Source organism: Stylophora pistillata, chromosome 14 (assembly GCF_964205215.1).
Source record: "Stylophora pistillata chromosome 14, jaStyPist1.2, whole genome shotgun sequence".
NCBI classification, from domain to species: Eukaryota; Metazoa; Cnidaria; class Anthozoa; order Scleractinia; family Pocilloporidae; genus Stylophora; species Stylophora pistillata.
In genome coordinates, this window is record NC_142532.1 from 9104247 (window position 1) to 9120108 (window position 15862).

The 15862-nt window shown below is 39.9% G+C and overlaps 2 protein-coding genes and 1 pseudogene across 2 annotated transcripts in view; all 3 read right to left on the bottom strand.

The window, feature by feature from the left end:
• Positions 1-15862, bottom strand: part of LOC111346698 (uncharacterized) — a 28113-nt gene continuing 12251 nt past the window's right edge. Inside the window, exon 16 of the mRNA XM_022953974.2 lies at positions 1-1510. Within this exon, the coding sequence (XP_022809709.2) occupies positions 1326-1510 (185 nt within the window). The 3' untranslated portion in view covers positions 1-1325. The remainder of the gene's footprint in view (positions 1511-15862) is intronic.
• On the bottom strand, positions 10734-12077 carry LOC111321495 (uncharacterized protein KIAA1958-like; annotated as a pseudogene).
• LOC148716407 (uncharacterized) lies at positions 12855-15856 on the bottom strand. Its single transcript, XM_088746104.1, has one exon. It carries the CDS (start codon positions 13895-13897, stop codon positions 12869-12871), a length of 1029 nt encoding a protein of 342 aa, XP_088602230.1. The 5' UTR covers positions 13898-15856; the 3' UTR covers positions 12855-12868.

Sequence of the window (15862 nt, forward strand, 5' to 3'; positions counted from 1 at the left end):
TAAGCTGGAAATAATGGAATATTTTATTGTATCAGTTTTAACAGTGAAGACCGTTCACCATGAAAACTTGTTTGCTAAAACTCTCTCTTCTAATTGACATTTGCTGCTTGTTAACTGTCTACTTAGCCCGAGATAATATTTTCCAGCGAAATGGACAATACTTCTTCATGTACGGTATAACCAATTATCCCATAAGCACATTTTTGTTAATCATTTCCTTCCATCTCCCTTTCACTCCCTGCAATCTAATTTCGTTTTTTTTTTTTTTTTTTGGGGGGGGGGGGATAGTGTATGTGACAGGACAAGAAGAACTGTCATCGTACATTAATTTTTGTACATTTATAATTTGTCTCCTACTCAATTATATGCAATATTAGTGGCTGATATTTGGGAATTGGGGAGGTATACACGACCAACCCCCGCTCCTCCACCCCGGCTTAGCTCAAGGTCTGGATCCGTCACTAATTATGGTGGTATTAATTGAGTAGGGGACAATAAAAACAAAAACTTACTACTTATGAATTGATAAAGTCGTTGTTGAAAAAACATTCATGGTTTGTTAGAAAATAAATAATGAATAAATAAATATAAATGAGAGTGTGCAAAAATGTCATAACGCATAACAGCACAAATCCATCAGAACAAACCTATTTTGTCCATTTAAAGTTGTTTTCAACCAACAATATCTCAATGATACCTTAAGAGAATGAACCTGATAGGAAAAAAGAAGTGGCAATTGCTACATTTTTTTCGGGATAATCCTTCTTTAAAGATCTAGTTATTCCCCAGAAGAGTTTCTTTAGGGGAAGTTGATGCGAGTTAGGGAAGTATCGCTTTCAAAACAAAAGAAGGACAGACTCTTTTTCTTCACCGAATTCTTCTGAAAATTCATCATTAGCTTCTGGCGGAAAGCTGACTGAAAGCCTCCTTTTCGAATTAAATCACTACATGAAAATTTTCTTTGTGAAAATTAGTTAGCTGTTACTTGAGTAGACTGAATTCCTTAACTATTTACAATTTCAAGCTTAAGGTTGATGTACGATTTGTCTTGACAACAGTTTTGAGTTAATTATTCCGAAATTCACTTCGAGGAGGACACTAAGAACGCCTATTGGTCCATCCTTTTTACAAATATATTTCTATGACAGAAAAAAATGCGCACATTCAGCTCTGACACATTTTATCATCAAGTTTTAATTCACGACAAAATAAATATACCTAACTGCATGACTGAAACAATGAATAATAATCCGCCGCTTGATCATACTCTTAAGTAAGTGCGCTCAACTATGACAAGGCAGTTGGTAGGCTTAGGTTTGGTGCTATTACAACAAGTCCGCGATTAAGGGAAACCCGCAGTCTACTAACACGTTGTAGAGTTGGCCCACACACATCATGGAGCAGTTTTCCAAAATAACTGCAAATGGATTTTTAAAACGATTGTCGAGACAACGGATATGCGAATCTTGAAAGCCCAGCTTCTCTGCGACAATCTTCCACTCATCGCCTCCTAAAAAATTAAATTGGAAAAGTTCAAAATGCTGAGAAGACAAAAAACGAAGCCCTTTCAGCTTAGATGTCGTAACGTCTATAAACGGTAATTATGTTTTATTGGGGTTCGTGAACTCTTTTAGAGGAAATAATGACATACCGTGACAAACAAAAATAGAGCACCCGAGTTGTGGTAATATAATGTAATATTTAAGGGTGACTTTGTACATTGACCGAGTGAAAATCGTAAAATGTGGCACATGGTCGAAAAATTTAAAACCTTCATATTTTGCCCAGTGACACCATATAGTGAACACAGAAATGTGGTAAGGTTTTCTTTTTCAGACTTGCTTCTTTATCCTAGAAAATTCACGAAAACTGAAACGAGCGTCGGTAGCCGTAAAATGGCGGAAATCCGTGACCCGAGTAGAGGCAAATGAACTTTGCTCATGAAAAGTGGAAAAGAAAGCAAGCCCATATCAATTTTATAAATTTGTATAGGAAGGATAGAGAAACGGTTTAAGTCTAAAACGGGACCATTTTCATTTAATTTGGAGCTCATGAAACGTTTTTGAAAATCATCAATATTTCAAAATCCAAATATCGTATTTCGTAGCAAATTTTTCATTATCATTTTTCCCATGCGGTATAACTCAGAATCCGCTCAGGTTAAGCTCATGATAAGTGGAAATAGTATTGTTTTCGAGGATATAGAAATTACTTTGGGGCTTTTCATTTCCGCGCAGAAAAACCAGGCTAAACCTTGTGAAAATCGCAACATCGGCATTACGTCACAACCAGGCGGTGTGCGCACTCCGATTGCATTGCATTGTGGTAGCGTTATTTTCAATATGGCAGTAAAAGCGGTAGAAATGGGTAGAGTTTGACTGAATATTCCGTGAAAGTTAGGTCATATCTTTTTCCTTTCACTATAGGTAAATATGATTTGATATATTCTGAACGTGTAGAAGTATTTTCCGTGCGTATTTGTCACGTATTATATCGTTCTCAAGGACAAACGCAAGTACTGTATTTTAGCATGTAAATTGAGGCCGGTTTTCGAGCAGGTCAAATTCGTTGTACGTCGTAGTTTGAAGCCTTTCAAAGATTTGTATGACCACTTTGATCCTTCTTCAACAGCTCTGACCAAACGCGCTCAAACGCGCTCCAACGGTACAAATTTTTTAGGCATTTTAAGTGACTGTTTGAGACCCTTTTGTGGAGCGAAAAGGCCCATTGTTGTGTGGGAAAAGTTCGTGTATTACAAGGTCTCTGTCTCTCTAATATGCGTTTGCATGTCAAGGGTCAATTCACAGCTGAATTACTCGTGTCTAGGAATATAATTACTGACTTTGAAATTATTCATCCCGCCATCAGTTGTGAGTGTAACTGTTGCCATTTGTGTCGAGATTCTTGGGCAGATTGCAGTTTCGAATCTTTCTAAATAAAGTCAGTTGTCTCCTAAGAACGAATTGGTCACGGAGGAATGGCCATCCTCGGAGACCCAGGGACTGTGAGTCGATTTCAAGTTAAGGGCAGAAGAGCCCCTGGGGACATTGTCTTACAAGACTAGTTCCAAACGGTCGCAGTCGTTCTGGCATCTGATTGGTGCCAGAAAATCTTTGTGTTTTTCTGTCCAATCAGAGTGAAGTGTCCTTTTGTGTGTTTTAACACAAACATATACAACAAGCTCTGTTGCTCGCTATGTTTGTTTTGGGCCGTGCGACGAAGCTTTGCCCGACGTGAAAAGTTTCAGTCTCAGCACACAATGTAAGAGAAATCGATCAGATTGTCCGCGAAATCTTACCGGAAATTATACCGAATACTTTCGCAAGTATCACAAGAGAACGAGTTTAAAAGTTTGCGAGGTTCGTATAAAACATAATGGTTGCAAGCATTGATATGTCGCTTTAAACGTTAGATGAGATGTAAGCCTAAATCTTTCAAGATTTTTTGTATAATTTGCTGTAACTGAGACTTTTCCAATCCCGTGAAGCTATTTCGTCGCACGGGCCACGCAGGTATGTCGAGCAACTGGCGCTTACGCAACTTTTTGTGCACGCCCGGCCAAAATCTAATCTAATCTTCGCTTGAAAAAAAGAAAAGCTATAGGTGGAAACTTTTCTTTATTAGATGCGGGTAGATAACCCTGTACTAAGCTGACATTTACAATAAAGCAAGCCCGCCCTTTCCATGCAATATTTCTTGGTCTTTGGTTTTGTTTTCCTCAATGAAAGCAGCATCGATTCCCAATGATCAAATGTATTTAACTTGGTCTTCAACAATCGACAAAAGAGGTGAAATGACAATGACCAAAGGACTAGAAGAGAATCCGTGGCCTTTCGAAGCTCAAGAATTTGAACACTCAACGCAGCAGTTGAAAGCACAGGCAGCCCACGCTCACTACTAGAAAAGCGGACGTGACTCTTAACGTGTTGCGCAACGTTTTATATTTATAAAGGTTTGTATGGGGTGTTATCGGTTTGCCTTAAAAGAGAAAAAAATGTCTTGTTTTGAAATAAAATGGGCTTACCTTATTGCTTTGTTGTTTTCTTTGTTGATTCCGAGCGTCTTAGGCCATTTTGAAGTGTCTTCGGCGAGTTAGCGCTATGTTGGTGTTCAACTACTAAAAGAAAGACAAGGCCGGAAACCTATTTTAGAAGTGTCCGTCGCCCGAAGCAAATAATTCCGCCTAAAAATTACCACCAGTCTCGATTCCTCCAGAAAATCAAAGCAGAGATGTTGCAGTTTCATTTCCATTCACTCGATTCCCAATTCCTTCCACAGATCTTTCACTAGCGATGCTTTTATCTCCAGATCGATCGGCTTTCCAATTTCGAATTTGGCTGCTTGAAAAATTTGCGCCCGTTGGCCGATCGCACAGTATGTTGGGTAACAAAAATAAGCCCGGCGAGGGTAGCCAGCGACCTGCAGTCGACAAACAAACCAGTTAGCTCCCCTGGTACCCTCGAGAGGTTTTGTCAAGACCGCATTGTTTTGATCGACCAATCAAATGTGTGATCAAAACAATGCGGTCTTGACAAAACCTCTCGAGGGTACCAGGGGAGCTAACTGGTTTGTTTGTCGACTGCAGGTCGCTGGCTACCCTCGCCGGGCTTATTTTTGTTACCCAACATACTGTGCGATCGGCCAACGGGCTGCAAATGTTTCAAGCAGCCAAATTCGAAATTGGAAAGCCGATCGATCTGGAGATAAAAGCATTGCTAGTGAAAGATCTGTGGGAGGAATTGGGAATCGAGTGAATGGAAATGAAACTGCAAGATCTCTGCTTTGATTTTCTGGAGGAATCGAGACTGGTGGTAATTTTTTGGCGGAATTATTTGCTTCGGGCGACGGACACTTCTAAAATAGATTTCCGGCCTTGTCTTTCTTTTAGCAGTTGAACACCAACAGAGCGCTAACTCCCCGAAGACGCTTCAAAATGGCCTAAGACGCTCGGAATCAACAAAGAAAACAACAAAGCAATAAGGTAAGCCCATTTTATTTCAAAACAAGACATTTTTTTCTCTCCTTTAAGGCAAACCGATAACATCCCATACAAACCTTTCTAAATATAAAACGTTACGCAACACGTTAAGAGTCACGTCCGCTTTTCTAGTAGTGAGCTTAGGCTGCCTGTGTTGAAAGATTAAACTTTCTCCAAACCCCTTCGGTAACTGTCCGAAAACATATCTCCTTTCCACGATGTTCTCGATGATTAGTCTTTGTTTAGATTTTAATTAGCTAATCGGAAACAAATCTAAGCTTTCTTTAAGTGCTTGCTGGAGGTCGTCCAGGTACTTAACGTTCTCTGCAACTTTGGCCATATTGTAAAGACTTTACTACAAAGCAACGATTAGAATTTGGCGCGCACAGAAAGCTACGCAAGCGTAAGCGCCAGTTGCTTGACATACCTGCGTGGCCCGTGCTACGAAATAACTTCACGGAATTGGAAAAGTTTCAGTCACAACAAATTGTACAAAAATTCTAAAAAGGTTTTAAGCTTACATCTCATCTAACGTTTAAAGCGACATATCAATGCCCGCAACCATTATGTGTTATACGAACCTCGCAAACTTTTAAACACGTTCTCTTGTTATACCTACGAAAGTATTCGGTAAAATTTCCGGTAAGATTTCGCGGACAATCTGATCGATTTCTCTTACGTTGTGTGCTGAGACTGAAACTTTTCACGTCGGGCAAAGCTTCGTCGTACGGCCCAAACAAACATAGCGAGCAACAGAGCTTGTTGTATATGTGCGTGTTAAAACACAAGAAAGGACACTTCACTCTGATTGGGCAGAAAAGCACAAAGATTTTCTGGCACCAATCAGATGCCAGAACGACTGCGACCGTTTGGAACTAGTCTCGTAAGGCAATGTCCCCAGGGGCTCTTCTGCCCTTAACTTGAAATCGACTCACAGCCCCTGGGTCTCCGAGGATGAGGAATGACAGGAGTAGCGCAGGCCCGTCAAACGTTTTAACTTTCGAAGGAATGGCAACAGACAGTGGATCCCCATTACAATCCATGTATACTCACCCCGTATCTCCCTCCCACCAAAGATGTTCACTCCAACGCGTGAAGATGCAAATAGCTCAATTTTTGTTTTACGACCATGATGCAACGCAATCGGAGTGCGCACACCGCCTGCGTCACAACATAACCTTATTAGGAACCCTGTGGTTAACACCGGAATTCCAAGTACATTCTAGCAGTTAGCACCGAGTTCGATAAGGAAATCAATATAACAAGCTAGCCTTGCATAGCTAATTAACGACGACAGATTGGTCTTTATCTCTGCTTTCGTTTCAAATTCTCATCCATTTCCCATGGCGAAATTGTTTACAATATCACATTCCGTAAGTTAGCGGAGGGCGTCTATTTTCCATGGCATATTCGAACACATTTGAGTTTTAAGAAAGTTCTAGGGTAAAATTTAGCTTCATTTTGGACTTGAAAGAGGACAATTCAATCATTTATACCGGTAGGGCAAATGTTCTTTGCCGAAAACGTTGAAGACGGGAAACAATCTAATACTGCTGTAGATGTAACTTACTCAAGCGTTTATCACGCAAGGCTGAAATTATTTCAATCACAAAAAAACAAATTTTCTTCTTCTCTTGCGGTTTTTTTGGTCCCTGAAATCACGTATAATAATATGTAAACAACACTTCTTCATTAGATATATAGAATATATTACCTTGGATGAGTGTTTCACTGAAAAGCAGAGATACAAATGTGGGAGGACTCACCCCCGCCCCGTTGAAAACTCCTTTGGTAACTGTTTTTAACTGAAAATAATTAGACTTAGTCGTGAGGGAATAACGACACTGTGGTTGAGTTTTTCGGTGATTAACAGATGACATCGTTTGACAGAGGGATACTAAAATTATTATGCTAGAAGAAAATATGATGCGTTGATCAATTGAAACTTGAACATCACCTCCACCCAGGAACTTTAACTTTTGAAGATTAGTTCCCGCCCCTCTGGGCCAAAATCATGTTCAAATGCCCTGCCCAAGTGCCAGATTTTAGTGAGTCTCAATGGAGTTCACCGTCAGCCGTAAAACAGCCAAAAAAAATTAGCTGTTAAGTATAAAAGTTGACAAATTTTAACCGTCAGTCGTAAAAAGCGTTAACCGTACAAAAATTAGCATTAGCCATATAAAATTAGGTAGTCAGGAAAACCAGGAATCCGGAATTCCGCCGGAATATTTCAATGTCTGTTTTTTCAATTCAAAACGACTCCGATGATTTTCCGAAGTGTGTACGAGCTCCGAATATACTCCGATGAGTGGGACGAAGAATATGCGATGGTTTCCGAAGTTACAAAGAGAGCCCTGAATATTTGAAGGTTTGTTTTTTCAATTCTTCTTTCTTTTTTCAAGATTTTTCCGAAGAGTGTACGAGCTCCGAATATATACTCCGAGGATTAACCGAAAACTATCCGAGGGTCTCCGAAGTTACTCGGAGATCCTTGAGGAACAATTGAATCCCCGGCTTCATTTGTTTTTTATCGCCTTATTTATTTCATCTTTTGTTTATTTTTAATTATTACCTTATCTATTTTTAACGGCCGTGAAAGTAAATAATAAACAGCAAATCATTCGTCAAATTATAGGTTAACATGGTCAGCGTCCCTTTAATCGAGATCTCGATTATTCATTAAAAGAGTACAAAGAAAATATAGCAATGCCTTAGTCAGTCTGCCATTTACACAATTTCAATTTCGGGAAAGCACTGCTTACCCGAAAGCGACAAGCTCTTCCGTTAGAGACAGGCCTCCCTCATTCCTCCTCAACAGACCTTGCAGGTTCTCCAGCCTACCTTTCCGAAGAGCGTACGAGCTCCGAATATTTAATAATTATTCGCCGAAGGTGAGGTGAATATCGTCGAATAACCCCCGAGACGAAGTCGAGGGGATTATTCGACAATATTCACCGAACCTGAGGCGAATTGTTTTAGTATAATTTCAGAGCTCAACAACAGAGAAATTTCTAAAATCATAACATTTTAGTAACTTTATCAACATTTTATTTTAACATTTTATATAAACCGCGTCGAGCGGTTTATATAGCGTCATATAAGGAACCGCTCGACCAATCAGATCGCTGGAAACTCTTTGCTCAGCTCTGAAATTATACTAAAACGTCATATAAGGAACCGCTCGACCAATCAGATTGCTGGAAACTCTTCGCTCAGCTCTGAAATTATACTAAACTCGAAGATTCGAAGATTAACCAAAGATTATCTGAAGGTTTTCGAAGTTACCCGAAGATCCCTGAATTTTTCAAGGCCTGTTTTTAATTTAAAACAACTCCGAAGATTTTCCAAGGGGTGTACAAGCTGTGCATATACTCCGAAGTTACTCGAGGATCCGGCCTGAGGAACAATCGAACCCCCGTGAACATGGTCGAACACCTATGAGGAATTAAGAAAACGCTGAAGAATCTATTTTTATGTTAGTTACACGGAATTTTTGATGGTGAATTTTGTCTTAGCCAAGTGAAAAGTGCATGGATATTGGGTAAATTCAAATCAGTTTGTTTCTGGTTGGACAGTTAACCAACCCGATATCCCACTCCTTTTTTTACGTCCGAAGAACAAAGAAAGATCGAGAACGCAGGCCTTGTGAAGACTCGGCATGCAATAAAATACGTTAGTGACGCCATTGTCTAAAAACTGATCACGAAATAATTTTTTTGAGTTAAACTTGAATTAATAACTTGAATTTTGAATAAAAAGATCAGATCTACAGCCACAGCATCAGACTTTTTCCCTGGCCAGCAAGGTGTCTCACGTGGCCACAGCAATGGGAGGGGCTGGCCAAAATCATCCTTTTGGATCCCCAGGGCCGTTACCACAGTCATTTACGACATCTATGTTTAGCCAAAGGCTGTCGCCGGCGATGTTTTCTACGCAGCAGCATTCGTTTAGCGGTATGCGTCCACTCCAACCATCCGTGCCATCCTTTACCGCCGAAACCCATCATTCCTAAATCTTCTAATCCTTTCTTTTAAATGAAGCTAAAAGGAAACATCTCAAAATGTAACGGATGTGAAGGAAGCTTTCAAAGACTCTCAACTTGTTGATAGCATGGCAGTCATTGGACGTTTAGAGGTGGACTGGTATCCAAATCTGTACTTAGATGGCACAAAATGTTGGAAGTTAGGAAGAGCACAAAGAAGATACTACCATACTAACATAGCATGTATGTGCACACGTCGTCCCTGGTTCCATAGAGGCCACTTGCTATATTCTCTTTGTACCCTTTTAATGAATAATCGAGATCTCGATTAAAGGGACGCTGACCATGTTAACCTGTAATTTGACGAATGATTTGCTGTTTATTATTTAGTTTCACGGCAGTTAAAAAATAGATAAGTTGATAATTAAAAATAAACAAAAGATGAAATAAAAAAGTCGATAAAAATACAAATGAAGCCGGGGGTTCGATTGTTCCTCGAGGATCTCCGGCTAACTTCGGAGACCTTCGGATAGTTTTCGGTTAATCCTTGGAGCTCGTACACTCTTCGAAAAAGTCTTAAAAAAAGAAAAAAGAAGAATTGAGAGAACAAGCCTTCCAAAGATTAGGGCTCTCTGGGTAACTTCGAAAACCATCGAATAATCTTCGTTTTAATCATTGGAGTATATTCGGAGCTCGTACACTCTTCGGAAAATCATCGGCGTCGTTTTGAATTAGAAAAACAGACGTTGAAATATTCCGGCGGAATTCCGGATTCCTGGTTTTCCAGACTACCATAAAATTAATGGCTAACTGATTACGACTGTTAGCCGTGAAAGTGAATGGCTCAGAAGATAGGGTCTGCAAGGTCTAGGTTTTGAAGCTTAAATAGTCAAATCAATTACAAGTCAATAATTAATAAATAGGAAAGTCACGGTCGTTGATCTTACCTTTTGAAACAGATGTGACAATCAAATGAGGGTCTCATGGGAAGGTGTTTTCAACGGGGCGGGGCGAGTCCTCCTACAGTTGTATCGCTGCTTTTCAGTGACACACTCTTCCAAGGTAACATATTCTATATTATCTAATGAAGTGTTATTTACATATTATTATACGTGATTTTTGGGACCGAAAAACCGCAAGAGAAGAAGAAAAATTTTTTTTTTGTGATTGAAATAATTTCAGCCTTGCGCGGACAAACGTGCGAGTAAATTACTGACAGCAGTGTTTAAAAATGGAAAAAGTGTAGTCAGGAGATGTCATGAGTTTTATTGAAATTGGTTGCCTCTGACTGTTGTTATTTCTGAAAAAGACGTTTCGGCTAATTCTTAAGCCTTCATCAGTGATATGAAAAACGAAGATCGTTATCATACGCTATTTATAATGGTAATTGAACTGAGTGGAGTGCAATTTGGGCTGAAATCATACGCGTGATTTCAAAATCGAACGAGCGCTCGTTCGATTTGAAATCACAAGTATGATTTCAGACCAAAATTGCACGACACGAGGTTCAATTACCACTTTATTACATCCATTTTGAAATCGCCCAAATACAGAACTTGGTCAATTCAAATATTTTATTGATGCAGTACTGAGCCGGTTTTTAAATAAAAAGCGGAACCGGAAACGCATTTACATCTTATTTTGTATGCAAAACAAAAAGACTTTGACGTCATGTGTCAAAAACTCAGTCAAGCGTATCAAAAGAAAGACAAGTTTCATTCAAGAAATTCAAGAAGTCCTCAATAACTAAGAAAAATAGTGAAGCGTTAAAGTTCAATCCTCGTCGTCTGACTCAATGATGTAAGCCCTTCGTTTCTTCTGTGGTTGGGGTGGAGAATTCTGGCTGTCTCTGGAGAAGAAATTGAAGGTGCAGCCTGTGTAATTCTGCGATGGAACGGGAGCAGCAGAACTGAAGGCTTCCATGCGGTACTGCGGAGACTGCAATGGAAAACGTGGTTGAAATCCTGAAAATTCAGCTGGCTGAAAAACAGGATTGGAACCCATGGCCTGATACATTTGGCCTTGCTGTTGGACGTGATAAATAGGAACCAGAGGTGTTCGTATATGTTGGATTGCAATCTCTTGATTTGAGGCTTGATTTGCAGTGTTTTGGTGGGAGACTTCGTTTTCTTGATTTTCGTTTGACACGTCTTTATATCCACTGATGATGTGAGACAGTTCTTTCCTGTGATTCTCGTCTATTTGATCGTAGTCGTCTAACGAAGATTCATGTGCATGGCCTGTTATTTCACAGATGATATTGCGCGGTTGACCTGATTTCTTCAGTTTTGATACCAATGTTTTCCTCATGCTGTGGTTCGTCAGCTTCTTATTCGTCCTGAGACAGAAGGCCATGGATTTCATTAAATTGCCGATGGTGTTTTGTCCCATTCGAACTTTGGTATACCAAACATCTGCTGATTTAGGACGATTTATGATGCTTAGATAGAGTGGCCCTGTGTTCTTCATTCCTTCGGGTCGCTTGGACAATCAAAGCTTGAATAGCCGCACTGGATCGCTTTTTCCGCCATCGGTGCTGAACATTGCTTGTGGTGTTGTTCTTCGCCTGATGGTGAGACCACTGCTCCGTGTTTTAGTGGGACCTTCTCTGAACTCAACAACTTCAGTTCCATCTCCTCGCTGTCTTATAATTACGTCTTCCACGTACGCATCGTAGTGTTCTTGGCGACCACGAAATCCCAGTTGTTCCGTCAAATTTTCAAAGTTGACATTGGTCAAGACGTTTCCATTAAGATCACCCAACTGACCTTTTTCCCACAGGGCTGACTCTTCTTCAGATGTGATTGGCTGAGCTTTGTTGGGTCTCTTTCCCTTTCCTTGTTGACGCAGGGAAATTGCTTTCGCATTGAGGATTTCTCGTGAGGAGTGAAACTCCCTCGATTGCACGATGCTCAATGGATAGTTCTTCTCCTTTAGATATCGTTCTATGGCACTCTGCATGATTTTAAGGGATTCTGGCTCGTAATCATCTCCGTCCTTTTTTCTTACTTCGGCGTAAAACTTACCCAGGACTTTGTCAAGTTCTTCAGGCGCCGTTGTTTCGATGGAGACATATTCAAGATGGCAGCATTGACACCAGCTTCTGAAAACATTCATCCATTGTTTTGTGGAGAGGGACGTATTTTTATTGGAAGTGACAGACTTAAGCTCATGTATTTCATCGCTTGAAATGATGGGAAATCTTGCAACATCCAACTCTTGTAGTAGCTTTTGATTTTCTTCGTTTGTTGTTGACTCGGTGGACTCGGGATCGCGCGGATTTTGAGCTTGAGAAGGTACAAAATCGTCAAAATATTCACCAAAATGTAGACAAAAAGTGGGAAAGTCCCTGGCATGTTGGTCTTCAGCCTGAAGAATCTAATTGTTATCATTCAAAAACTGGAAGAAATTAAACTCATCCATTTTTGGGGGGAAAAAATAAGAGTTTTGGAAACAAAAGTTGCAAAATTTGCCAGATGATACTCTCTGTTTTTCATTTTCCTGCAATTTGATTGGTCACTTTAAACAAGCCTTGAAATCTGATTGGTTGTTTGTTTTAAGTGTAAATTCCTCATTGGCTGGAAAAAGATGTGATTTGGAGCAAAAAATGGTGCGATTTGGGAATAAATCGCACCAATTAGAGCCAATCAGATTACAGGGACCACCAGTGATTTCAAAATGGATGTAATAAAAAGTTAAAAACGTGACGCGAAGCTTGCGCGGGTAACTATGCATTTGATGCTCGCACGAGGTCTTTATAGGCTTCTGGAAGTACGATGTGATCTTTCCCAGCATTCGGATCCAAAGTAGAGTGCCAGACTTCAAGGAAAAGTCTCTCGTGGTTATTAGTTTCGAAACCAACGACCCTGACATTTGTGAAATCCATGTTATGGTCGAAAAGGTGGACATCAGCTTGCGACTTTGGAGTTTAAGTTAAAACCTGCAACTGCCTTTTTGTGCTCCGCAGTTCTGGTCTTTAAAGATCTTTCTGTTTGGCCATAGTACTTAAAATTGCACTGTGTGCAATTGATTTTGTCCACCATGCCTGACTTCTGGCGGTCAGGTTTGTCTAGCTCCTTGGGGCGTGGAAAAAGGCTGTTGATTGTTTGTTGTGGTTTGTAGGCTACTTTGACCTTTTGTTGTTTCAATATGCGACTTATTTTCTCGGAAACACCCTGTACATACGGCAGCACTACAAAGCCATTGAAGTTGGTCTGGGCGGGTTGTTTAAATAACACTGTGTCACAGTTCCGTATAAAAGGCATTGGATAATTGTTATCTCGCAGAACGGCCTTTACTCGTTGTATTTCTTCCCGTCTGCCTTTATTGGTAGATGGAATGTTGTTTGCTCTTTTCAGTAAGGTGTTGACAACGGATCTTTTATGGCACATAGGATGACAGGAAAAGAAATCGAGATAACGGTCGGTATGTGTCGCTTTTCTGTAAACATCCACCTGCATTTTTGTGCCGAATCTACTTGTTATGGTGTCTAAAAAAGGCAAGCCTTGTCCGTTGGTGTTTTCTAATTCTATAGTAAACTGTATGTTCGGGTTAATTGAGTTCAAATGTTTGTGGAAATTGTCGACTTGATCCTTTTTGATACAAGAATGACTATCGTCAACATACCTAAACCACAATTTGGGAGGGTATGGGAACGTGGAGATTGCCGTTTCCTCAATTTCTTCCATAACCAGGTTGGCTAAAACAGGACTAATGGGAGAACCCATGGCGCATCCAAAAATCTGTTTGTAGTGGTCGCCATCATATTTAAAATAATTTTGGTTGAGGACAAATTCTGAAAGTCTCAAAATGTTGTCAACAGAAAGATTGGTACGTTCTGCTAGATTCTGGTCTCGTTGTAGTCTCTCCTTGGTTATCGTGAGGGCTAAGTCCACAGGTATGGAAGTGGACAGGGACTTCACGTCGAAGGAGACCATGACTTCATCGCTGGAGATGGAAAGCTGATTTATTTGTTGCGTGAAAACGGAACTGTTTTGGACTGTGTAGGTGTTCTTTCTTAGAGGTGACAGGACTGAAACTAGATATTTGGAGACCGCACAAGTCGGGCTACCGATAGTGCTAGTGATGGGTCGCAATGGCCTTCCAGGTTTATGAATTTTCGGAAGACCGTAAGAAGATACTAGCGTTGAATTACCGCAGTGTAGTTTCTGTATAAACTTGGGCCAATTCGCGGTGCTGTGCTGTTATTCTCGTTTTTGATAGTAAGGAGGATTTTGTTAAGATATTTTTCAACACTTGTTGTGGGTTCAATCTCTTATCCGTTAATTTCAGGTACGTTTTTGTGTCGTTTAATAAAACGGCTACTTTCTCTTTGTACTCATCACTATCCATCACAACTATGGATCTTCCTTTATCGGCTGGAAGGATCTTTACAGTCTCATCCTTTCTCAGGTTTTGTAGCACTTTTTCCTGCTCTTTCGTTATATTGGCTGTCGTGGGTACTTTGCAGTTCTTAAGAATATTCGTAACAGAAACGCGTATTGTGTCTTTAGCCGACTGGTTGAGACCGAAAATGCCATTTTCAACTGAAGATAAGATTTTTGCGATGGGAATTTTCTTTGGAGTGATGGAGAAGTTGAGACCTTTGAGCGCACTCGAGAAAGTCCAAAATGAAGCTCAATTTTACCCTAGTACTTTCTTAAAACTCAAATGTGTTCGAAAATGCCATGGAAAATAGACGCCCTCCGCTAACTTACGGAATGTGATATTGTAAACAATTTCGCCATAGAAAATGGATGAAAATTTGAAACGAAAGCAGGGATAAAAACCAAGCCGTCGTCGTTAGCTATGCAAGGCTAGCTTGTTATATTGATTTCCTAATCGAACACAGTGCTAACTGCTAGAATGTGCATGGAATTGCGGAGTCAACCGAATACCCAATTAGATTATGTCGTGACGTAAGTGACAATATTGCGATTTTCACAAAGTTTAGCCTGGTTTTTCCGCGCGGAAATGAAAAGCCGCAAAATAATTGTTATATCCTCCAAAACAGTACTATTTCCACTTATCATGAGCTTAACCTGAGCCGATTCTGAGTTGTACCGCATGGGAAAAATGATACGAAATGCGATATTTGGATTTTGAAATATTGGTGATTTTCAAAGCGTTTCGTTAACTCCAAATTAAATGAAATGGTCCCGTTTTAGACTTAAACCGTTTCTCTATCCGCTTCCTACACAAATTTATAAAACTGATATGAGCTTGCTTTCTTTTCCACTTTTCATGAGAAAAGTTCATTTGCTTCTACTCGGGTCACTGATTTCCGCCATTTTACGGCCACCTACGCTCGTTTAAGTTTTCGTGAATTTTTTAGGATTAAGAAGCAAGTCTGGAAAAAGAAAACCTTACCACGTTTCTATATTCTATATTCGTCTCTGACTGAAATATGAGGATAGTCATTTTTCGGTCGATGTGCCTCCTCTCACGCGGTGTTGAAAAAAAGTCGCTCTTAAATCATATAAAGGTATATTTAAAAATATGTTTAAATTAACCAGAAAAATAAAAATATAAATCCAGTGGAAAAGTCAAGCACTGCTATTAAGCTTTGCAAACGTATATTCTGGCCAGAAGACAGTTTATAAAAGAGACTTATTAGAGAAAAAATGCGTCAGATAGTTTGAGAATGAATCAGAATTTTGAAGCTGCAAGACAAACAACCGCTATCTTAGTGTCCCTTTTAAGGTCTAATGGCCTCCCTTAAGTAAGTTCCACAATATACTAGGCTTTTAGTAGCAAAAAAACGCTTAATATTTGACGAGATCGGAGCTATTCACTTGAGGAACAAATTGAGCATTATTTCTGACTAATTAGTTATGCAAACTGATGCAACTGATTTGGCAAATAAACCATGAAACAACTCCATTTAAAAAATTAATCAACTT

What these genes read in the sequence shown, in the direction of transcription:
- LOC148716407 (XM_088746104.1), bottom strand. Translation starts at nt 13,897, where the DNA reads ATGGTCTCCTTCGACGTGAAGTCCCTGTCCACTTCCATACCTGTGGAC.